Source organism: Drosophila elegans, unplaced genomic scaffold, assembly GCF_018152505.1.
Source record: "Drosophila elegans isolate 14027-0461.03 unplaced genomic scaffold, ASM1815250v1 contig_814, whole genome shotgun sequence".
Lineage (NCBI taxonomy): Eukaryota > Metazoa > Arthropoda > Insecta > Diptera > Drosophilidae > Drosophila > Drosophila elegans.
The window spans coordinates 3,075,970-3,101,579 of record NW_024546167.1 but is presented as its reverse complement, the minus strand read 5'-3'; the positions used below and the strand labels follow the sequence as shown (position 1 = coordinate 3,101,579).

Genomic DNA, 25,610 nt, shown 5'->3' with positions numbered 1-25,610 from the left:
TTCTGCAACTTGCAATGAACAACACTCGACACATAACTGAAATTCAAGGGTTGAATTCATGACATAAATTTATTCATTTAAACAGACATGTTGCTCTAATTATGCACAAACTATGAAATGCTGGAAGGAAACCAAAGAAAGTATTCTGATATAAATGGTTTCGCAAGTAGAGTCTGCATAGGAGATGAAAAATAATTAAATTTTTTTCAAATAGTTCTTCATTACTTTAAATGGCATGTTCCGTCACATTTTTCTCAAAGTTAATAAAATCGCCAATTATCTAAATGCACAGAGCGGTTTCGTGTTCGCGGCATTCTGGTTTCTGTGTAGATGAGGCATAAATTATGACTTGGACCACTTTTCGTGCATTGCGTATAAATCAGAAAGCACAAACAAAATACGCATAGCCAACATAAAGCATTGCCTACTGCTTTTTATGGGCCCAAAGTTTGACGGGCATACAATAATTTATTAGGAAAGTCAGCGAATTGTAAAAGTCTCGACCAGAAAACGGCACCGCCAGATTGCCAGCCCAAAGTAGCGAAATGTAGCTTTCAAATTGCAAAAGGCAATCTTACTTTTGGCCCTCTGGTTGTGTGGGCGGCGTCGAAATTTCACCGCTCTCCATGTCAGTGGTAACTCAATTAGAAAATTTAATTACGCCGCAAGGCAGGCGCCAGGAAGCGTTTTTATACACATTTTCCTACAATGTGAAGAGCTTGTTGAAATTAACTTTATTATACCCCCGATATGTGTGCAGTATATGGTTCTGCGAGGAGCGGTTCCAGCCAGATTGTTTTAAAAACAGGAAAACATTACTGAAACTCAAATATGAATAAAGTTTTCTTCCTTTTTGCGATAAATAAATACCCATCGCAAGGATACGAAATGACGGTACCGTTAATTAAAAATCGCAGAGTTTACATAAGCGAAGCCTGGCTAACAAAACTTTGCCGGGCAGAAGAAGGTATAAAACAATCCCAACACCAATTTACCTTATCAATCAGTACTCCACAATGGCTTAGGGCCGATTGGGTGGCAAAAAGGGTGTTTTTGACGCTTAATCAAGCGCAAAGTCCACCGAATAACCTTTTGGCCAAGTTTCGTGAAAGCGTTTACCTTCGCTCAGGCAACCTTTGACCTTCCGGTTGGGTCGATGGCTATCTAGCAAGTTGTTCGCCTTTGTGGCGGTAATTTGTTGTTACACGTGGTCGACCTGCCGTTTGCTTTTTGGTTCTTAAATGGGGCGCATCATTAGTTGCAGTCTCCCTTTTTGGCTCGCGATCTATTATTAATTGGCCACCGGAGAAACTTTTCCGCCTATTTGTTTTTCAAGTTCTCCTTCGAAACTTTTGTGCCTTGGCCAGAGTGTTTCAATTATTAACACTTGTGCGTCCCCGCTACGTTTCACTAAATAATTAAATGTTTGGTTTATACTGTTTCTCTTTTCCATAAATATTGAATAAATATTTTCTATTTAATTACAACTTTATCCTTTTCAATTGTGCCCGCGTCTTCGGCCTTAAAAGTGTAGTTGATGGCTAGCAGTCTTAAGATTCAAGAGTTGATTAAATATTCAATTTGCTGGCACTTTGTGGCATTTTAAAAGGGATTGTCAAGCGGTTAGTCGTTTAATGCCTTGTCGTCTAAAAATACTATTAAAAAAACATGAATCAGCAAGCTTTGGAAAATCATTTTATATGCGCATAAGTAAATACGTGGACATATGTAAAAAACGTTTTATACAAATGTGAACAATGGATCTTTAATTAGAAATTTGTATTGATAAATTAATCATAATCCGAAAGCTAATAAAAACAAAAACTTATTCAAATTGAAAAAGTCGTAGCTGCAAAAAAAGAAATAATTAATAATGCCATATTTAATCGAATTTAATTAATTTGCACAACCATATTTCGGTCTCACCATTGGAATCCAATGGTTTGCCGCCGAGGTGGCAGTAAATTTAAACAGATTTTCATTGCGGCTTTCAATTGGGCATAATTGCTGCCCGCCAGCTGTTTTTGTTTAATAAGGCTAGAACACAAAAAGCAAATGCAAATGCAAATGCAAATGCAGCATGCATTACGCTTTAATTTACTTTAAGTCAATGCAAATTGCAACATTAACTGTTGCTCGCGAAGTCTGAAACTTAATGCTGCATTGGAATGGCGATGACGATGGCGATGGCAAACAGTGCTCGAAAACGGGGACAGCGGCTTTTGTCGCCGGCGTCGATCCTCCAACCAGCCGCCCCCAGAAATAATAAACATCAATTGCCTAATGCAAACAACCGCAGGAGCTCTTCGTGCTCAGTTCGGTTCAGCTCACCCATGCTTATATTCATAGTCGCCCTGACCTCATCTCTCCTCCAACCAGTTCACAGCTCTAAACTGGAAAAAATAAAATCTATTTATATAAGAAAGAGCTTTTAATAGGGCAAAAACTTTTAATTTAATAAAATAGTAACTTAAGAGTAGTTATGTATTTATATTTTTTTATAAAGCTGTCCAAAAGTAAGCAATAAAAAACTTTTTTAATTTCTGTCACAGACTTTCTAATGGACTTCTACATTGAACATATATTGTTGCGTACTTTAACACGCATATTTACCTAGTTTTAGCCCCCTAGTGATTTCTTTACACCTACATAGGTTTTAATATAATTAATAAAAAAACGTTTGTTTTTTTTCTAAATTTCTAAACAAAGTGATTTTAGTTTTAGATTTTTATTTATATTTTGCCTCTTGTGCACTTGAAGTAGCTTCTTTAATTGTTGAACTAATAGTAATGATAAATGAGGGAATAAACTTTTAAGTTAAACGGGTGATTATAAAATTGAGTGGCTAACAAAACCTCTGCTTATTTTCTTTTTATTTAATTTCCCATTACTTTTTTTCTGAGTGTGCATTTGTTTGCACTTTTCTGCTTGTTGGGAGTCAAAAGCAGCAGTAGCAGAAACGGAAAAAGTGCTCTGCAAATACGCAACGAGACGCGTCGTATAGTATTTAGGCAGTCCTTGCCGGGCTCCTCGTCCTTTCCCCACCCCTCAGCCTCTGTCACCTATAATTGTGTGTGTGTGTGTGTGTGTGTGTCCCGTTTGCCAGCGTCTTTTTATGAACTTGTTAACAATCTAGCGACCTTTTTGCCTGGCTACCTCATTGTGGCTGTAGCTTTGCCTGTGTATTCCGTATGTCGTCGAGTGGCAAAGTCGCATCAAATGTTTGGGCTTGGCAAATATTTGCATACTTTTGGCTGCTCAGGAAAATAACATAATTTGATTCCAGCAAGAGAACGTGGTAATGTGATTTTGGCTTGAACAAATGTAAGCATATGTTTGCGTTTGCATAGATATTTCCCTGGATTTTTATGAAAGCTTCTCTGTCAATGCAAATGCTTGGCGATTTATTGATATTTAATAGTCTGTGAAGTGCAGTCTTCGTGGAATTCGAGTCCAGGATGTATACATAAGCCAGTCTCCCCTACGTAATGCACGAAAGCAGCTTAAATGGCACACGAATATTGCATGAGCCTATTGCCTCAAAAGTATGCAACGCCAGGACCATCACTTCGCCGGCGATGGAAGACAAAGCTCATTACTTATTCATAGCATTCGGCACAGAAGTGTTTATGTGGCAGAGCCCTGGCCCTTTAACTCAGCCACAAATTGGCCAACAGCAAGAAGCATCACAAAAAGGACAAGTGCCTCACAAAAAATATGCAAATTCAACTTTTTACCCAGCATAAAAAGAAACTTTTTGATTCAACCTCTAGTTTTAGGTCTGGCACCCAAAACAAAATTGTCAATATTGTAAACAGATTCTTTTCGACCGAAGCTGATTAGATTGGATTGGCAAGAGGCAGTGGCAGTGGTAGTGGGAGTTTAGTTAGAGTGGCCGAATTGTGGCCGACTGCCTCTGACCCTGCCCCTTATAATTGCTGCTCTTGTTGCCAAATCCATACGTGCTGGCCAACTTAGGCACTGTTTGTATACGAATGGTAACATTTGAAAGCTTATTTGCCCGGGTCGCACGTTTCACAGACGGCCCAGTTCAGTTCCCTGGGAGACCATGTTGGCCTGTGGGCCAGCCTTTGTGTAAATCGTTATTGAACACTCAAATCCTAATTGCACCCAGGGTGATCACTAGTAAGTGCGACTGTTTGTCCATGCTTGTGAACGGAAAATGGCCAACGAGTCGCTTCATTTGGGGAATGAATGCTTTATATGGAAAATGGTAGTGCTGATTTGTTTTGTTCTTTCAAAGGATTGACCTAATGATGAGTGTCGTTTTAAATGTGAGTCTAACTCATAGTATCCAGTACCAATTATTTAAAGTGTGTGTTGCTCTTGAAAAGCTTTTATACTGTCCTCTATGATAAGTATTAGCTAAATCCGATTTGATTAATTTTGTCAGTTCTTCGGCTTTCCCCTTTTTGAGTTGCGCAAACAAAACTTACAATCTTAAAATGGTAAATGGCTCAAGAAAAAATATTCTTTGCCTGCAGCCAGACACAAGACAGCCCCTTTTGCCAGATGCTGTGTATAGAGTAAACAATTGTTACATTGATTAGGGTCTAATTTTTGTTTAAGGCCCTGCATTGAAAAGGCTGCCGGACAATTTGCATTTCTATGGACAGCGACCGCCTTTAAAAGACTTTCATAAATACGGCTATGTATGAGCAATATAAATTTGTTCAGCAGCTGTCGACTTGTATTGCCATGCATCAGACCCATGGTTTTTTTTTACCCTATTTGAGGGTTTGAATTTGGAATAGAAAAACCCTATTTTGACTGGCTCTTATATACACAAACTTAAATTTACAAAGTTGATAAAACAACACTAAAGAATATAAGCAAACCATGTCGTATGTTTATTTATTTTGTTTATTTATTTTTGGGTAGCAACGAGTTCTGTAATTTGCTTGAATGGTTAAAGTTTCTTGGAATTTCCATGTATAAACAATGCAATAAAATTGAATGTGAGAGAACAATGGAATTCTGAATCCAATTCGAGTTGTCCTTATGCTTATTTAAAACCGATTTACATTCACATACTTTTCGGCGGCTGAAATCATCAGACAATTCAATCCACAATCAGCGGATTCGTACAATATGCCACGAGTAGCCATCGATCAGAGCGTTACGACTCTTAAAATAAACAAACAGAAAAAGTCTCAAGGAAATGGCACAAAGGAAAGGAAAACATAATCGACCAAGCGAAAAAATGCCTCGCAATAATAAATGATAATTGATAATAACATTTTGCTACCTTCCTTCCGAAGAAAGCCGCAAAGCAAAACGGAGCGAAATGGAATAAAATAAGTGTATGTGTGGGGGGAAATCAATAAAAGCGATGGCGATGGCGAAAGCTCTTGGTCACAATTTCAATTTCAATGTCTGCCAGCAAGCCAGAAACTGGGGAACATTTCAACAATTTCCGCTACCGGCTGGCAAAGTGAAAATTTTCATTTCGCAACTGTCCCTAGTATATAGCCCGGTATGTGCCATTTCTTAGACACCTCCAACATTTCTATGCGACTGCACACCGCGGCGACAAAGTTGGACGAAATGTCATCATTTCCGTTGGGAAACTGTGCGCGCTCAACCGGCAACACGGAGGAAAATCGGGTGAAAATCGGGGGAAAGGGGAAACCGCTGCCGCTTAGTTTACCCAGTGAAATGATGGCGGTGCTGACTGGTGACTGCTGACTGGTGAAAAAGGTTAACTAAGAAAGCCATGCAAATGCCTTTTTATTTCCCCACAAACTTTGGGCCGCAAAAAATGCGGAAAATACTGAATTCCCCGATATCAAAGAGAAAACTCTTTTCTTGCCGCAGCCAATCCCTCTTACGGATCTTTAACGAAGCGTAAAATTGTTAAATGAGTGCGAATATCTACGGGGTCCTTTCAATGGATCCAAACTTTCGTTCTTTGACCGTTTCGCAGCGTACTAAATTATTGATTAACCATGTTGCTGCTTAGTTTATTTTAACTTTCCCTATGCGCAGCTAAAATTAAATTGAGGGCCCTACTGAACTGAATTTCAATTGATTGGACTTCAAGGAGTGGAGTTCGATTACGGTTCATCTCTTTATAATATACCTAATGACTAGTTAATTCAAGTTCTTGATATACTTCTTTGCTTTAAGTACCACCTTAAGAAATTGATTACAATTAATTCTTAGGAAGTCCATTTGCATGGGTGTCTCAAAACAACTAATAGTTATGTGGAAAACAATAAAGCCGTGTTGCCTGATGAAATTCTCTCACAAATGATGATGTATCCCAGGCGCACAAGACAAGGGAAACTAACTTCATTGATATTGATGGCGATGATAAGAGATGTTGTATAACACAACAAGCCACGAACGTCACAATAAGTTATGTTTTCTAACCAAACGGACTATACAACTCTGTTGCACATGTTAAAGACAAAGTAGTCTTATATATCTCAACTTTGTGGAATTGCATTTGGCAAGCAAAGAGTGAAGTGAGTGAAAAGCTAAATCGAATTTGTTTGCTTACCTGTGGTGTATGTCGGCAAAGGTAAAAGAAACCCAGTTTGCGGTTCTAATTGATACCGCGAGTACAAATAAACAAGTAAACATTCGGACACAGCTGCCTCAGCAGTCTTATTGACTTTCAAAGCGATTTGCTTGTGGATTGCATCAAAAGAAATGTTGAAATTGAGTCATTTAGAAGGTCAAAGCAATGTCAATTTATTGGGAAAGCTTAGAACTAGATTTTACGTTTCTCTTAAGAGGACTGTATAAATGGTTTGATGTAATTGTTCATGTTTATTTTAGTCTACTTAAATGTATTTTATACCTATATAACAACTTATGGGTACGGACTAAATCAAGATTTTTCGAAGCTGGTACGAGGTTGTTAATTTTTTTTTTATCTGCTATGTAGTTACAACATCTAATTAGCTACCAACTAATATCTGAAACTGCAAATTTAAAACTACTTGGCTCTCAAGTTCGCAGCTTTAAAAGTCTTTATCCCACCCGCTCAACTCCTCCGGTGGCTCATAGTCGTTTTCCACACCCGAGGGTCCAAAGTACTGCAGGTCTGTCCAGCTCTTCAGAGGTCTCTTGATGGGGGACGGTAATTGCTTGAGCTTCAGTCGCTGCCAGTCCAGACTTTCGAACCAACTGTGTCGTTTGATATCCGCGATTCCCTTCCGCTGATATCCCAGCCTCTCCGCCGGAAGCTGCTTGCAGAGATGCCGCACCAAGTGCTGGGCAGACTTGGGGATGCGCGACGGCATGTGGATGACATCGATGCCACTGAGGATTTGCTGGTAGATCTTGATCTGGTTCACGCCCCTGAAGGGCGTCTTGCCCACCAGGAGTTCGTAGACGAGAATGCCCAGCGCCCAGTAGTCGACGGCACGATCGTGTCCTCGATCCAGGATAATCTCAGGGGCCACATACTCTGGGGTGCCGGCAAATGTGTTCGTCTTCTCATTGTGTCGCACGAATTTGGCGAATCCAAAGTCAACCTGAAAGATCAAGATATAAGAATTTAGATTTTACTGATTATAAAGAGTTAAATACAAATCTCTAGAGGTTTCAAATCACTTATTAATTTGTTTACAAATATTATACCCTTGCAGAGGGCATTTCAATATTTAAGCATTTACTGAGAGAATTGTCTGTTCAAAAATTCGGGTTTATAAAACAAATGTGTATAAAAATCTGACGTTTATATCATTAAGCTTACCTCTAAAATTTGGATCTTAATTGGTGTCTATATTCTACTTAACTTCTTTGATATTGAGATATAGACGATTTTACCAACTCAAAAATACATTCTAAACGTTATTAAATTAAAGAAACATTACTTAAAAATCGTCATAGCTTAACTGCTTTTAAAAATCGATATTTAGTCGTTTTACACATTAAAAAAAATCCAAATTCACTGATTTTATAGTTACAAAACTTGGCCCTAAAAATGAGCCTCTCCTTTTTTGTTGAGTGTAGTTTTTTTTTTAGTTTTTATATAGCTGCTACGGTATATAAGATTCGACCTTATTTCTTGTTTTGTCCTTCCTCGATTGCTTAAAGGTTATTTTATTTAGAAGTAATTTAAAATCTCTAAAAATTTGTTTGCAATATTAATAATACCAATTTGCAGTAGCCATCCGTGCCCAGCATTAGGTTCTCTGGCTTTAAGTCTCTGTAGATGAAGTTGTGCGAGTGCAGGTAATCGAAGGCTTCGACTACACAGCCCGCTATAAATTTGGCGGTCTTCTCATCGAAGTACTGCCGCTTTGACATCACCGTCCATACATCACCGCCCATGCAAGCCTCCATTAGGAAGTAGACGTATTTGTCATTGCGGTACGTGCGGTAGAGTCTGAAATGAAATGGTATTTAAGCTCGGCGGAGTTAAGTGCTTGAGTTACGACACGACTTACTGGACTATGAAGGGCGAGTGCCGGCACTTAATCATTACGTTCTTCTCGTTGTATACGTGCTCTATCTGATCTTGTTTGACCACCTCGATTTTCTTGATGATCTTCAGGGCCAAAACCTGTTGGCCCAGGGCCACCAGGTCCACGCGTCCAAAGGCTCCGCAGCCCAGCGTGGCAATCTTCTTCAGTTCCGAGATGGCCACTTGGGAGTACTCGTTGTCGAATTCCAGGGTCTTGTTACTAGATCGACTGCCCGTATCGCCGCGCTGACTGCTGGGCTTTTCACGCAGTTGTTTGATGGTTCCCAAGTAGCTTATAAAGGCTCTGAGTAGGGAAAAATATAATCAGATGGTTTATTGTACAACAACAAGTTTATTAAAGTACTTTTAAATGGGCACATCTTTCCTGCGGATTCACATTTTGCTTTTAAGTATGTGTAAAAAATCATTATTTAAAAATCGTAATTTAAAAGTCAAACTTTAAAATATTACACCAAAAAAATAATATATATATTCTTGATCATGAATGAATGAAACTTTAGCAATAGTCTTCTTCCTATTAGTATATATGTCAGAATCACCGAGATGTGACGACAAACAATCTTAAAATTAATATAAAAATCCTATTTTACTTTTTGTCAAAAGTCATATAGCTATCATGCAAATGATCAATCCGTTTATATAAAGCTTAATTTATTTTATTGTATTTATTAATATCCTAACAGGTTTTAATATGTAATAAAGAAAGTAAAAATCGCTTCTACCCTTTTCATTCAAAAACAATTAGGCATAAAAATATGTTTTAAATAGTTTTTTATAATTTTAAATTAATGAACTGGAAGAATAAATACATTACAAAATAATTTTTTATAACTGCAAAGTTATGTATCATCGACTTCCGAATTTGCTCTCAGACTTAAGTAAATTCTATAGTGATATTAATAATAATTCAAATTTTAACAAATTAATGTTTATATACACTGCGACTTCCGTTTTGATTCTCTCGGGCTTAAGTTAATTCAATATTGATATGGTTTGCGAAGGAATCTTATTTGTCACTCACTCTCTGTCCAGCATGAGCACTTCGGTCCCCGGGGCATCGGCATACACGCTGGCCTGCCGGACATCAGCATTCAGCAGGGCCTGCTCCCCGAAGTAGTCGCCCCGCTTCCGCTTGGCCACAACCTGCTCCTGCTGCTGCTCATCCCGCTTCCTGATGGTCACGGTGCCGCACCGAATGATGTAGAACTCGTTGCCCACCTCGCCCTCGCGCACAATGCAGCTGTCGGTCTCGTAGAATTTCTGGAATACAATCGGAATAATTCTGGAATAAGTTAAGGCATCGATAGGCGGGCTGATGAATTACTACCCTTTGCAGAAGATCTACGACTTTGTGCAGCAAACTCTGGTCGAGTTCCTGCAGAAAGGGAGCCGACCGCAGGAACTGCAAGTTTTCCTCGCGTTCCCGGGAGCCAGAGATTTGCATGATGGCCCTGAAGGTTTCGCGTGCGATTTTCCAAACACGTGCATCGCTGGCAGCTACAAAAAAAAAAAAAAAAATGAGTTATTCACTGAGTTATTCTCTTCGCAGCCCCGTGAATTTACCTCTTATGGTCGCCTGTCGCGGAGCGTTGTAGAGTATGGCCAGCTCACCGAACACGGTGGCCGGTCCAAAGTTGGCCACCAACTGGCCCGCCCGGATCACATCGTACTGCCCCTCGGCGGACACGTATATCTCGGAGCCCTCCTCGTGCTCGTGGATGATGAGACTGTGCTTCTGGTAGCTGGCCGGCGCCATTGCATTGATAACCATCTCCTTGCGCTCCTTGTCCATTAGATTATTGAGGAAATCGTTGCGCTCGATGGCCGTCCGTATGAGATTGCGTGTGCTGCGAGGCGGATTCATTGGGTATTAAGCACGGATTGTTTGTATTTCTCTAATTCAGCATGCCCGTTTCACTTACGCTTCGTCCTTTGCAATAAATTCGATTTCAATGTCGCCCTGAATGGGAAAATTGGGTCGGGCGTAGATGAGGCCACCTTCAACGCGATGGGTTTTTGGTGTCGAGGCATTGTCATCGCCACTTTCCTTCGTCCCTAATGTTTGATCCTAGTAGTTTCCAAGGAAAATTGCCCAAAAATAAGAGAATAGATACGTTTAGTATGGCTGATAAGAGCACAGATTGTTTTTCGTTTAAATACGTTTGTAATGGCTTCAAACTACTTAAGACAAGGGGACAAAAATGGCTAAAGCTAGGCATTCATCTAAACATAAGCCTTCAGAAACACATACAAAGAAGCCATAATTAACATTGTTTACTTTGGCTTGGAAAACTGGAAACAATATGGTGTACCTGAAAACGAACACTGCAGACCACATTTTCTTTCAGAACATAAAGGAAAACTCAACCGTAAGAATCTCTTTGGGCTGTATCAGCAACAGAATCCATTGCGAAAACTGTTCAAGGACCTATTAGTCAATGGAGTAGATCCGAAAAAAAACATTTTTTGATGGGGGAAAACTTTTGGTTCGTGTCTGTTGGCGAACAATTAACATTTAACTTGTTTTTACAAGTGTGTTGGGCGCACGGTTCAATTGCAACCAGCTGTTTCATGTTTCAGCTTCCCCATTTGCCATGCCTTTGGGCAATAAAAGGGTGGCAAAGTTGTACGTTGACTCCCACATAAAAGTTACTTCAAATAGTAAATGGAGTGTGGCTTTCCGACACACAAATGTGGAGTTCCTAGGTATTTGAATATACATATGCAAACCCAGATATTTAGTTTTATCATGGCCATGAAAGATACTACTGAGTTGATAGTTGTGTGACATTTGGTCTTATAATTATAGAAAAAGGCACAAAAATGTTCATTCCTTTTTATATTGGAATTATGGCATTATTAGAAAACACAGAGGGCTCTTATGGATGAAACCACGACCCACATTGCGGATAAGTAATTTTTCTTTCTTTTATAATATATTTTAAACTTTTTTTGTAGAAATTAAAAATGTATTAATAGAAACATATCAAATTTAGAAAAACTTAAGGATTAGGTCCTAAGATCCTTATATTATAAGATGAGGTCTAGTAAGTTGAGTAAAATATATATTTTACCATCATTCTACAAAATTTAGTAGACAATTCTTTTTTTTTTACTTCTGGAGCTAATTTTCTATTTTTTTTTTATCGTCAAGATCTGGTAGTTAAAACTTTTTGGCAAAAAAAAAAAATATAAATAACAGTGAACTAAGGAGAGCTTTATAATACTAAATAAACGGAATAGAATTAAAACTAAATTTTTGGCTCCTAAAATTTTTTTAAATTATTATAATATGTTTAAACTGTTGACTGATCTGGAGTCGGTTTGGCTTTAAAGTGATGAAAGTCACTTAATTAAAAATGTACGCATATTCTGTGCTTCTAATAAGAATATTAAGTAAGCAGTTATGAAGATATACTGACAACTAAAAGTTTGTGAGTACCGCTGCTTCTATCTGGTCCTAGACAAATGAACTAACTCTTCCTTACTATCTAGCCCACCTGGGCTGAGTTCTGTCCATTAGACGCCACAGAGGAGAAATGGTTGAAAAGCCGCAGAGTTCTGGCCAGTTGTCGGTCCTGTCATCTGGCCAGCCACCTCATTACTTACTTGACTAGTCGAAGCATCCGGCTGGTCCTGCGGCCGCTCCACGCTTCCGCGCTTCTTGCGCAGGTGGAGCGGCGTTCCGGGGACCAGGAGCTCCGGGGGCATCGGCGGGGCCGGCGGTATGTTAATGTCGGGCATCGTGGACACTCGGCGGCGGCGGTGGCTGTCCGACTGGCTCTTGGCCAGATAATTGAGTGACACATTGCTGGAGCTCTTGGCGCGGGGTGGAGCTGGAAGCGGTCCTTGGTGGTGACCATTCTCCTGCGGCAGCGGCAGAACACCATTTGTCAGCTTGCTGTTGTTGTTGGTATCGCCGCTCTGCCAGGACAAGGTGTCATCCGTTTGCAGTGCGCTTAGATCCTGCGTGTGACCAATGAAAAACTTTACAGGACTCTCCGTCACAGGTGTAGTGGCGGTACCAGTGCTCGAGGGTGTGGCGACATCATCGGCATTGGCATTGGCATCGGCATCAGCAACGCCCTCATCAATTATGCCATTCACATTCACTTTGAGTTTTGACTTGCCGCCATCGAGGACATTGGCACCCGGCTCCCCCTCCCACTGCCCATTAGAATCCTTGGCATCCTTGGCATCCTTGTCATCCCTGTCATCATCGACCTCTATGCAGGGCACCTCGCTGGGCAGGGCGGTGGGCCGTCGCTCTTTTACTGGCTTCAAATTTGAAGCTGGGCGTGCGACATTAATTGCACTGCCGCCGACAGAGGAGGAGGCCCACTGCTCGTCCTGTTTGCTCGCCTGCAGTTTGTCCTTGTTGGAGAGGAACTTGCGCGCCTGGGCGCCACCATTGTTGTTTGTGCTGCCATTTTCGGCCACTGGCTGGAGCGGAGTGGGGGAACCGGAGACGGGCGACTGCTGCCGCAGCCGTTGAAGTTTGGCCTGAAGCATCAGCATCAGCCCAGCACCCAACAAACATTTACGAAGACAAACACAGCGGTGCAAAAGTTTCGGCGGTTTGGTGTTCGGTGGACATTGAAGGCGTTTTGGAGTGTGCATATTTACAAGTGTTTTGTGTGTCGATATTGTTGTGTACACCGTCGAATCGTTTGAAAGTATAAGAAACATAAGAAACAAGCATGTGTGCAAATATTAGTCGAGTGCCACAAAAACAGCACGAACGTACAGTCGAACAGGTGGAACAGGCGGACTGGAGTTGTGCGGGCAAGAGCTTTGGCAAATACTCACCTCACTGGCACTGGGGGTCACGATGGGCGAGTACAGGGGCTTCTCCTCGCGACGGATGTACAGACCAATTTGCTGAAATAAAAAAATGAATACCTTTACACAAATTTATTAACAAGAAATGCATGCATTTGTACTCGAGCCGACTGACATATAGAGTTCGGCATACTTCTTAGAACTGTACAAGTTTTCTTTAATTAATTAAATATTTGCCATATCTCAGTGTACCAACACAAGATATAAGCTGCAAAACCATCCACAGAAGCCTTTTGTAATACCCCACTTATCAGTAATATTTATTACGCATGACTTATAGCTTTATTTCGCTTTTAATAATAAAGAATAACCTCTTTGTAAAGGATCTCTTTTACTAATTTCCATGGTTAAACTCGAAATAGACACTATAGATTTAAGTTAGTATTTGTTTGCTTTCAACAGCTAAATAAACCTTAAAAGGTACAAAAGCAATGAAATAAATAATGTAATTAAAATATTTTTCGGCTGTTACTTGTCTAGTTAGAGTGCTGTCACAATAAATCATTTGAATGTTTTTGGGGAAACAAATTTATTTTTTTCTTAATAGTACAAGCTTTTATACATTTTCCATGATGTTTGACATTATTGCAAAGTAATGCATTCAACCAATATTTATTTAAGAGGCAAGACTGGTTTTAAAGCACCTGATAAAATTGCAAGCTTGATCGCAAGTGTTTTTTGCTTTGCATCGGAAAAAATTGTATTTTACTTATTTCGATTTTCAAACAGTTTCAGGTAAAGCTCACGATTACAATCAAAATTTTTTTGTCAGTTTAATTTTCATTGGCTTTTTGTCCTTTTAATACTGAACTTTACAGGTCTCAGTTTACGCTTAATACTTAGCCAAAAAAAAGTAGCACCCTTGTGTCCCTTTTTTTGACCTTTCGACACGTCAGCTAGGGATTTTCTGTAAAGTATTCCAGATTGATTGGATGAGAATGGTGATGAGCAGCCAGCTTCAAGCAAAACAATCGAATTTACATAAGCGTAAGAATTGTTTACTCGCAAACTTAATATTCTATGTCGGCTTTTTGAAAAGTTTGACATGGGTAGTGTCATGCGTCGTAAAAACATTTTAGAAATACACTCTTGTCTTGTTGCGCAAGAATTTTATAAAAATAGCTTAGACAGTTATGACTTGTTCTTGACATAAGTCATAATTTAAAAGTTTCTAAATATAATATTACTCGTTTTTAGTAAACCAAACTGACTAAATAACCTTGTCCACTTTAAGCGTGGGTTAGACAAAGTAGAAATTGTGGTAGGTCCACGATACACCTGTTTAAATGTTTAAACTTACTACACATGTGTGTGTAAGTTCACTCGAGCGAAAAGCGTTCGCATCTTATCTTTCAATTGGCGTGGGGTCTAATGAAATATTCAGACCTGTTTGGGGGCCTAGTGCAGGCATAAATAAACACGTGTCAATTTGCGAGTCGCCTGGTTGGCTCTGCTTTGATATGCTAATCGACCTAAACGACGGCATTTTGACAGGTTTTCCGTTTTCCCACGGAAGCGGCGAATTCTGTTTGGCTTTTGGCCGATAAAGTCAGCGATAAGGCTGACGCGCAGCCTGCAGTCGAAGGCGAATTTTCGAAGGGGAAAAGGGCTTGACTTCCAAAATAACAAAAAGAAAAAAAAAAAAGAGCCTTAGGTACCCAGTCCCGAATTTCTAGTCTGCGTCATCCCACGTATTCCTTCCCGGGGCGTTTTTGCCCTTCTAACTGCTTTCGTCCTGAACGTTTCGCAGTTATTTAGAATTACAGTGACTGTGACGCGTAAGTTGTGCGTGCAATCACGTCCATTGTCATCCCCGCGCCGAGAACCATGAACCATGTCAGTGCTACAGTGATAAAGAAAGACAGCTACAGATGTTTCTATAGATAGCCCGACATCCGACGGATCCTGCATATTTATGCGTCATTTGGAGCTCCGGCTGCAAGCTGCTCCACTCACACATTTTGTTTTAGATTTATGCATGAGCTCTAGCTGGAGTATGATTTTTCTTACGATTCCTGTTTCTTCCCACACCTATTTATATGCATGCTTATCATATTTTTGCATACCTAATACCAACTCGTCGTTGAATGTTTGTTATTGATGAAATGGAAAGATTGCAGAAAGTCAAGTGCCGAGCAGATTGGAGTGCACAGTAGTGGGTTTGTGTGACGAATTTGACAACGTGTCCCAACCAAGGCAATTCAAATGTATTTATGCTATTTTATACCATTTGAATTCTTTCATTAATCATTTATGTTTCCCGGAAATATTGTTTACTTTTTATGGTTCATGCTAACGTATTCAATAAAATATTTTGGATCAGAGTTTTGGTTGCAACAAAATTTCCGAAAATGGCTCATTAAGTATTTATCCAAACAAAATTTAATGGAAATTCAGCCATCGGCACTCGTGTTTTTCCCAAGTTTTTTGTACTTTTGAGATAAGCCCATTAAAAGTGAACGTCATGGACAAAAAATTAGTGATAAGGGTAACTAGGTTTCGCTCCAAACACATTTAAACGTGATTCAATACCCTATTTTCGGGAAAATAAAGTCATTTCCGTTCATAAAAATAGGGGGAATATCCTTAGATAAAGAAACTCTAAAATTTGGTTGGTAAACCAATGCATTAACCTTTGAAGATTTATTTAATTTATCTACTGACAAATAGGAACTTACTTTAGGGTGGTCAAAGAAATGTTTTTAATTTTAGTTTGCTATAGATTTGAATAAACACATTAATTTATAAAAACTTTAATTTGTTCAAAAGTTTTTGTAAAAATTACTCATACGACATGTTGGGCAGTTAGTTCAATTTTTGGAGAAGAGTAAAAAGAGTTTTATTTGTGTCGTTTATATATAAAAATAGAATATAATGTAAAGTTTATTTTCGGTCCCTTATTATAGGCTTAATGTACAAAAGCTTTAAAGGGATTTAATTAAAAGTAATTCCTTTTAGTTAAATATTTACTGACTATTGGGTATCTTTAAGTCGAATCTAGCTAATTCTGTTTACTGTTTCGCCACACATTATTTATGTTTTTTTTCTCGCCGCGCGATTAACTTAATTAAGCACTTCATGAACTTATCAGTGGACTTATCAGACGAGAGCAGTGCCGAAGCGTGATCTGTGGCACGCGGAACTCACCACGGGACTATCTTGAGTGTTGAGTATCGTATCGGTGTTCTCATCTTGGGCGGGGGTGAATTTGTTTTTGCTGCGGTGGTGGAAAAGCCGGGGAAAGCAGGCCATTTTGTTGTCGATTCAGCTAATGTATCTGGATCCGTCAATGGGTGTTTGTGACTTTGGCCACTCTCCACTTTTATTAGTCGTGGTTGCGGCACGCTGTTTTATCTCAATTCGATTGCTGCGGTTGCTGGGTGTGGGCTAAACACGTTGATTACCCCGGCCATATTGCCTGATTTATGGTCAAGGATTTAATTGCGGCTATAAATTTGTTGTGTTCGGTTGCAATTGTCGCGGATTATGTATGCTTCAATTGTGATCGGACGTCAATTCGATTTGCTTTTCTTGTACAAAGAAACACACATTGCTTTTAAATTGATTAGATGCTATTAGTCGATAATTGAGTTGTTCAAAAATATCTAATCACATTGATTTATTTATACAAAAAATAAAAGCTATGTCCTTGACACATCAAGTCGTATAGTTTTGACACACTAAACAAATTCCGGTAATTTGAATTTTAATTTGTATTTTTTGTTTTCTTTTTTTTTCTTTTTTTAGTCATTAAAATCTTCTTAAATATTGATAGCACAAACTTGGTCAAATGCGGTTTTGTTTTTCAGTGCGTCACTTAATCCAGTATCTGGGAAGCTATAACAAAATGTTAGAAACTAGAAGTACGCACTCAAAAGGAAACGAGATATTGTGCAAGCCATCAGCTTTCAGTTTGCCATCAAAAACAAAGGATTTCGGCGGCAGTCCCCACTAAACTCAGTGTTTGACCACATCGGTTTATCAACTGTCCCAGAAACTGAGAGCAGCATTTGCTTTGCATCTGATAAATTTGTTTGTGGAACAAAAGTTTCAAAGTTCAAAAATTATGCGCATCGTCAACTGGCTGGCTGCCTTAATTACCGCTCAGAGCGAATTGCTACCAATTTCTCGGGTTTTGTTTCTGTTCGGTCATTGCGATGAGTCAGTATGCTTGCTGGCTTTTATCATTTCCCGCTTATCGCCTCAAATGCCTAATTGTTTTCTATTTATGCGGGGGGATTTCATTGTTTGGCCAAAAGCTCTAAGGCAAATGCCTTGAACGGTCGCAATTCTGGGGGTGCCTGGCGGCAATTCTGGTGGAATTATCACGGCTGTAGCTGGCAGTATTAACAAATTCCCTGGCCTCAAAAGTCTCATATACACAACGCCGTTTTATCAGCCACCAATTGAATTGTATTTCCTTATGCGATTTGTCGATAACGGCGAACAGCCGTCCGATGAAATTAAGAACGAATGCCCGCTTGTTTCCACAGCCATTTGTATTCTGCTTTCTGTATTTTGTTTTCCCTGCCCTGATTTGCTTTGGAAAACAGAACGAGCGGCAACATTGGCCAAAGTAATGGCCACAGCTACATCAACAATAACGACAAGAGAAAGGCCGGAGTGATTCGCCGGAGCCGCCAGTCACGAGTCACTCATTTATATTAATTTATTGACATTTCGTTTGCAGTTATCAGCACACTTCTCTGCTTCTTTATTTGTTGTTCTTCACTGGCTTCAACGTTGCCTTTTCATTGCATTTAATAATGAAGTTATTGCTTGATTTGGCCCAGCTCTTTGTATTGTTTTCAGGTTTTGATTTGGTTTATAACATAAGCTCGTTTATTGGACTAACGAAACTTTCGGTGCTTCGATAAGACTTTATGACAAAGGAAAAGTTAACGTTATTTTACAAGTCGATTGGGAAATGAATGTCACCGAAAAACTGACCATAACCCCTTAAAAGTTTTAACTTATTTTGAACAATTTTTCGTGGACTGACGCACAAGTTATTTTTCACTGGGACACTCAAATGTTTCCACGAAGTTGTCGAAGAATATGTCAGCCATATCTTTTGATTAGATATCAATATCAAGAACTTCAAGATGATTGATATATTTGTTGACTTTCCATTTGTCAAGTAGAATGGAAATAAAATTCATGCATATTTCCGTTTCGGGCACTTTTCAGCTCGCTTTTACAGGGATTATATTCGGTGAAGCACTTTTTTTTTTCCAACAACAGAACTCAAACTTTTTAAGTAGCTTTTCACTTTTCAACAAACCACTTGAGAAGTACACGCAAAACGGGCATGCCAGCACTGAACCACTGAACCAAATGACCACGAATTAATCGGGACTATTGATGGACATTCGTGTTGTTTTCACTTCCTAAAAATTCCGATGGGGTCATTTTACATTTTCGCACGTAACAACTTCCGCTCCACGAGGGCCATTTCCATGGGCTGAATCACTTGACTCGCAGCCCCAAGGCTTTTTTTTTCGATGCACGGGGGTATGGGGGTATATAGGTAATGCCGCCCGATCCGTAACCGTAAACACTCCGCACACCTGCCGCCGTGGAGGCTGATAACTCGACTAATTTAACGCGGCCAATTTAAATTGCCAATTTGCTCGACGCGGTAACGTTGACTGCGACGCCGACTGCGACTGCGACTGCGACGGTCGACTAGCTTTATGTTTATCGGTATCAGTGGAAGTTGAAGTGCCTGCCTAGAGGTCTTATCTACGGAGAAGTGTTGGGCATGCCAGGCGTCACTGTTAACGCGAGACGTTCTTTAGCCCCAGTACCAGTACCCAGCCCATCACACATGGACGTCGCCTTAAAGGGGGTTACGTACGCACAACACTAAATGGGAATAAGCAAATACGAACGGACTTATCTTAAACAAACTCCCATTTGCCATATAGAGAAAGTCAAACATTGCTATTTTTTGGGGCCTTTGAGAATATGTTGATATTTATGTAGAGCTGAGTTAACTCACAAAAAATGTGATTTCATATGCTTAAAAAATACTCGCTATTATTTTGAACTGCTTTCAAAGTAAATAAAATTTTAAATATTAATATTTATTTTTTGATTTGGGCTATTGTTATTTTTGGTTAATAGAATTTAGCATATTTTTTACTTTTTCATAATCATTCCAAATTATATAGCATTGAAGGTAAAAATTTAGCATTTAATTTTTGAAAAATTGCTTTATTTGTGAAAGGTGTAGTCACAAATAGCAATGTTTAATTAAAATTATTATTTGCAAACAAAAGCAGCTGCACAAATTTACTATAAATTTTGAAAAAAAAAATTATATGACAAAGTTTAATACCCTTTGCCACTCTAAAGATTGGTAAAAAGTGTATCGACACACAGTTTTCTTTCTCAAAATATTAATATAAGAATAAATGAATAAAATATACAAAAATAAGTAAAATAAAAATAAATAAAGAAATAATAATAACTCAACCATATCATTAAAAAAAATAGCATATTAGCCATTGTAATATCTTTGCCAGTCCAAAGTTTAGAAAAATAATAATACAAATACATACCTTTCCCTTTTTAAAAATATTTAAATCAAATTAGTGCTCATTTTCGGAGTAGTAGCAATAAATGTATATTAAACATCTTATTAGCCTTGCACTTAGAAGTTTAGTGGAAAGGGTAACCGAAAACTCACTCTTCTTTTTTTCTAAAAATATTTAAATCAAATGTGTTGACAAATGGCAAGACCTGGCGTCACAAATTAGAATTCTCCGGTCGTTCGAGATAGGCGAAAAGTTCGGCAGTGAAGGCGGCGGAGTTTTTATTCATTATGCTTTAAATGCGTAACTAAAGCAATTTCCAAGTGGAGCTCATTTTCACTCTCGACTTCGCCCCGCACTCGTGCGTCCCCCTATTCCTCCCCCCTCCCCCTTCCCCCTTCAAGACTCTACGTGCCCATATGCCTAAAAGTATGCACGTATCTGCCGACATTGTCGTTTGATTAAACTTGTTAACACACATTCGCGCAGCAGCAGTAACATTTTTGCCACCCCGCAGAAGGAGCCGAGGATGCCAAGGTTTGTCAACCAAGACCAGGACCAGAACCAAGACCAGGACCATCAGCATCGCTTTAAAGTCAGCGGTGCGAACTCATTTGGTCCAAGGAAGCTGAGGGAAGCTTACATACCAAAATATCCGCCTGGGTATTTCCTGTCCCGGCAGGAAGTTCTATTGCATAATCTTATTAACCACACAACCCAGCTCTGCCAGCACTCTGTGAATGCTGAATATTTTATGCATCCAATTCCCAGGCCATGGGGCTTGTGGCAATCCGTATTTTGATTTGGTTTGCCAAATTTTAACTTATCCGATTAGGCCATCCTAATTACCACCGGCTGTGTTTGCATTGCTGAGCCGCATGCTTTAGAATTTGATTGCATTTCCCTTTGGCCTTTGTCAACCTCAGCCCGTGTGGGTCCACTATATTTATTAGCCCGTTTCCGGGGTTACGGTTGACTGATTTGAAAACTAGAGTTAGGCTGGCCAAAGTCAAGCACTCGAAATAGGGGAAAACAATTTGAGGGCTGAAAAGAAAAGCGGGCTTTTTGTGTGTTTTTGTTTTATGACCGCCCGCGTTTCACGATGATGACAACGACGACGGCGACGTCACCCATGAAGGCCATGATTGATGCGCTCCTCAAGCTCCTTCGCGTTTTAGTGGATTTGCAAATTGCTTTTTTCACACTGACAGTCGACGGCACAGAGTAACGTGGAGCGCCCGCCAGCGTCAGTTATTCAAATGCAAACGACAGCTGTCAAAATGGTTTTAACTAAAAATTCGACTCTATCTCTCCCTCTTCTCTTTTTCCCTCTACTTGCAGTCGTGCGAAAAAATGGGCCAAATGTCAATGAGTGACTGGGCCGCGGTGGCAGCCGCCAAAAACCCAATTCACGTCCTTGCCGAATGATAAGCTAGCTGCTGCTGGCTGAAAAATAAAAGGGAAGAACCTTAAGAGCGGGGCCCGAGCCAAAAGCCAAGTCAATGACCCTCGACCGGTTAGCCACGACCTTATGGCTGCTGATGCTCCTGCCGGCGGTCTGGACCCACAAGATGGACGCGGTCCAACCGGCGGACCAGAAGTTCTCGCTGCCCGCCGTTCCGCTGCCGCCTCCGCCGCCCTTTTCCCCCGGCAAGAATCACTTTGCGCTGAACGCCTTCGCCGGAGAGCATGCCGGCGGCGGGGGTGGCGGCCACGCCTCCTCCGCCAGCTCCCCGGGATGCGGCGGTATGCTGAGGGCACGGCACGGCCTCATCCAGACGCCCAACTTCCCGCACCGCTTCGCCACGCCCATCGAATGCGTGTGGATAATCGATGCCTCGGACATGCCGACGCCGGGCCAGAGCAATGTCTCCATCGTGGTGTACCTGACCCAACTGTACGTGCTCAGCGGGCTCAAGTTCACGGAGTACATGTATTACTCCGATGACTTCAAGGTCCCCGCCCACCGGGTGTTCGCGCTCACCGAGGACGACGTCACCCAGGTCACGTGGGTGCAATTCCACAGCCAGTACCTGGAAATCCGCTTCACCATGGCCACGCTGGACGGGACCCACCTCCGGGCTCTGGACCGCCTGCTGGACGTCTACGGATTCAACATCACCTACGAGGTGCAGAACGAGGTGAAGACTTCGCAGTGCAACACGCTGCAGTGCCGCTTCCTTGGAGATTGCTACGCAAGCTCCGACTACAGGTATGTACTCTTTGCTACTCATTATTATTCAAATATCTCACTTGCTAAATTGCCCTGAAAAAATATAAACAAGAACTAGAATAATCATAAAGTTAAGCAGGAACGAAGAGATTAATAGTCTAAAAGCATTGCCATTTTTCTAGCACAAGTTAATCAATTTTAAATAAAAAACTATAAGCTTACATAGATATTAGCTTTTGTCGTTAACCAACATGGCGGATGAGTAATTTTTTTTCAAACTGATATAATATTTGTTGCTATGGTATTTGCAATTTAAAGGCAAAATAATTATTATAAATTTGAAGGACTACACTTAACAATTATCAAGAAGGGTTAAAATCTTTTTAAAATTTTTAATTTTATTTCTTCATTGTTAACAGCTGTTAACACGACATACATAAAGTAGGTATAATCATTCTTCATAATATTAATTTACACCTTCACGAAAAGGGTTTGGTTTGCATTGTAAAGTAAGTGATTTAAGTTTTAGCTTAGAAAATATAAACTAAAGATTCCTAAATTAAAATGTATAATTTATTACATGATTTGAGATCTGTTGTGGAAGCCACTTCAAGCTTAAATTTGTTCCGTTCAATGGGTTAAAGTGTATAGAAAATGTTTGAAATATTACTAACATTCAATTGATATACATACATTTCTAAAGTCTTATATTAATCCGGGCCAAAAGTCATGGTATGAAACCGCACATGGTAAACTGTCCGATGCAGCTGAAATATGAGAGTACTACTGGAGCAATCTGGCAGTCTGCACACGGTTTCCCCGTGGACACGAGCACCTGCGTCCGGAACATGTAGTACATTTGAGAGCAGGCAAAACTTTAACGTCTCGCATCGACCCTCCACCATCCGGACATTCAAAATGTGGCGAGGGAAAGTGAAAATGGCTGAGAGCGCACCCAGATTCAGTTGGGTTTAAAACTCGGTTTCCTCGCTGTTTAGCCAAATTCACACACATGGCAATCGCCCACATCGCAAAATCACCGTCAGGTAGCCGTTGAAAATGTTAACTGCTCGCACATCAATCTTTCGCCCCTTTGCTGCGGGAAAACCTGTGCATTTGGGTTCGCTTCTCGCTTTTCGGTTTGGGATCGGTTCAAGACTCTCAGCATAAACCAAGTGGGAGCCATACATTTGTAATGTTTCAATAAGTGGAGCCCGAAACAAACAACCCGCACGTCTTCCCCGTTTTCCCGATTTTCCGTTTCCCCGACGGAAAAGTAGAGAAGCCGAAACAATGGACCAAACAACCCATGTCAGTGAATGGAAAAGTACAAAACGTATGCGCACACACACATGCCAAAAGTTAAAAGTCAAAAGAAAAGCGGTAGCTCTTGATGCATTTCCCTGACAAAATCCAGGTAGTGGGTTTTATGAATAAGCTCCGCAATTGAGTTTGACGGCAAAAGCTCGTCGGCAAGAACTTGTGGTACAATGCCTTGACAAGCCGTGGACGGGTTGTTGGGGGCTTGATTAATTGAAGAGCTGCTTGATGCAGCGAATATCGTTCGTGGCTCCGTGGAAAACCATTTCCATCCGATTCGAAGCCAAACAACGGCGACCAAATGACATTTTCAATTGCGAATCAATTAAAAATTTCAATGGCAACAAATAGACAATTTGAAGGCAATTAACATGTAAATGGCACGGCAAACAATGACCCCAGAGGAGGCTAAACAAATCAAATTAATTGCCCGATTTGCTGGGTAAGCAAAACGAGGCTCGCCTATTTATAAGCCCCCCCCCAAATACATTTTCGAAAAACTTCTGGGCGAAGTTTTGTGCTTGTGAAGAAGCTGCAACTTCCACGCCTACTTAACATAATTATAATTAATTAGCAGGGCCCAAGACCGCGCATCCGTCCAGCTAATTGAATATTAATATCAATGTCGAACTCAAAGTGCGAAGTGCGAAGAGTGAAATGTTCTGCCAAGGGGATGGAAAAATTAATATAAAAGTGACAGCTGAACTAAGTTGCAACGGGCTAGCTGCGTGTCGTGTTGTCTTTCGCCCTGGAAATATAATTTCGCGCCTGCCACGTAGCATCCCGTAACTTAATTACCAACTAAAGGCAAATGAGGAAAGGCCCCGTACTCTACGTGCCTCAGATAAGGAGGCACAACCTTAGTGTCCCCCAAATCCCCTGGAGCCCCCCAATATCTCTCAGTGCACGATGAAGCGAAATGTGTGGGTGCTGTCAAGTGACTTGTGTCAGAGCCAAAACATCACAGCTGCTGCTGCGTACTCGTATAAACAGCCAAACAGTCATGCTCATGTTGTCAACTCCCGCCACAAGGATATGTTTTTGGATGGAGGGGATGTCTTTTCCTCTTCTCCTTCCCCTTCCCTTTCCCTTTTCCCTCCTCCCTCCTTAGCTTTAGCCTTCCCTGGCAGCTCAATCTGCCATTGCACATTCGTTTTCAGCATCTCCTTTGTTAAGTTAATGTGCGAAAAATGCATAGCATCGGAGAATGCTAAATAGATGATAAAAGTGCGGGGCGGAGCTCGTTCCGAATCTTTATGTGTCACCCAGTATGCGTGTGCTTAGTCCTCCCCGTTTATTAATTTTTTTTGCTGCCACTGTTTCACCCGAGGCGTGTCATCTCGTTGACTTTGCATATGCTACAGCAAGTATCCACAGCTGAGGTCAAAATAATAGGAGACTTTGGGTTAAAATTAAGCTTTCTTAGTTCATTTGCTAAAATAAATGTCTTTAGAGGGGAAAAAGTTAAAAGCTTTATGCATAGTTTAAGTTTGTTTTCATAAAAAAATGTTTACAAAGGTTAATTAACTCAAATATACAATTGTTATGAATAAATTTAAATTACAGAAAAGCTAAGTTAGTATTTAAATCGCTGCCTTAAAATTTGAGTGCTTAATAAATTAGTGCCTACACAATTATTATTTTGACCTTTGGTGTTTATATTTGCGTTGACATTTTTAATAAGCATCTTCAAAGGAGCAAAAGTAAAAGTGTCAAGTGTTGCAAAGTTTAAAGCTGATGAAAAGAATGAACAAATGAATTCTACGCTCGCCTGGCTTTAAATTAATTGTTTTTTTCTTAAATCATTTAAGCCAAAAAGTTCGTTAATTTCTCTGATTGAAATTTATGTGTGATACTATAGAAATTGGTATTTCTCGCAAAAGTTCTCCAAGCTCATTAATGGTGGCGACCACTAACCCTCTTTGATTGCCAATAAGCTTTGTATAAAATATTCAAAATGCTGTTGAGCTGCGAACTGCTCGCAGAAACTTTAGAAAAGCGATTGCAAGTTGCCTGCGAAAGCCAGAGAGTGCTGAAACAATAAGCCATAAACAATTGGCCAACAGCCAGCAAGAAGTTGCTGTCCCAGCCAGAAACTGTTCGCTTCCATTTCGAGTCCTGATTTCTTTTTAGTTCTGCATTTATTTCGACTGACTGAATGCGATTCTGGCTGCATTTTTATGCATTTATTTGGGGCACTGGCGTTCATCAATTCGCCGCTGGCCAGTGAAAATCTGTTGCACTTCACCGCAAATCTCCACAGAGCAGTAAC

The 25,610-nt window shown here is 40.3% G+C and overlaps 2 protein-coding genes across 7 annotated transcripts in view; one reads left to right on the top strand and one right to left on the bottom strand.

The window, feature by feature from the left end:
• The window catches only part of LOC108141778, a 118,314-nt gene that overhangs the window by 11,563 nt on the left and 81,141 nt on the right, over positions 1–25,610 (top strand). For all 3 annotated transcript variants that reach the window (XM_017265278.2, XM_017265279.2, XM_041710557.1), the window contains exon 3: positions 21,187–22,057. In XM_017265278.2, the coding sequence (XP_017120767.1) occupies positions 21,348–22,057 (710 nt within the window). In that variant the 5' untranslated portion in view covers positions 21,187–21,347. The remainder of the gene's footprint in view (positions 1–21,186; positions 22,058–25,610) is intronic.
• Positions 6,696–18,889, bottom strand: LOC108141779 (cGMP-dependent protein kinase, isozyme 1). 4 transcript variants are annotated; one of them, XM_017265283.2, is made up of 11 exons: positions 18,591–18,889; positions 16,454–17,143; positions 13,274–13,345; positions 12,074–12,967; positions 10,387–10,532; positions 10,028–10,311; positions 9,792–9,961; positions 9,486–9,724; positions 8,427–8,747; positions 8,134–8,365; positions 6,696–7,508 (listed from the first exon to the last, which is right to left on the bottom strand). In XM_017265283.2, the coding sequence occupies exons 2-11, from the start codon at positions 16,556–16,558 to the stop codon at positions 6,993–6,995; spliced, it is 2,979 nt and encodes a 992-aa protein (XP_017120772.1). In that variant the 5' UTR covers positions 16,559–17,143; positions 18,591–18,889; the 3' UTR covers positions 6,696–6,992. The 4 variants fall into 4 exon arrangements, with proteins under 4 accessions (XP_017120772.1, XP_017120773.1, XP_017120771.1 ...); XM_017265284.2 differs by having other exon boundaries at positions 18,724–18,889; XM_017265282.2 differs by having other exon boundaries at positions 16,454–18,889.

Bases quoted from the DNA above. Each gene is read 5' to 3' on its own strand.
- LOC108141779 (XM_017265282.2), bottom strand. From the start codon at position 16,558: ATGGCCTGCTTTCCCCGGCTTTTCCACCACCGCAGCAAAAACAAATTC. The intron at 12,968-13,273 runs GTGAGTATTTGC...CTGATGCTTCAG, and splicing joins TGACCCCCAGTGCCAGTGAG to GCCAAACTTCAACGGCTGCG. The intron at 10,533-12,073 runs GTAAGTAATGAG...GGAAACTACTAG, and splicing joins CGGATGCTTCGACTAGTCAA to GATCAAACATTAGGGACGAA.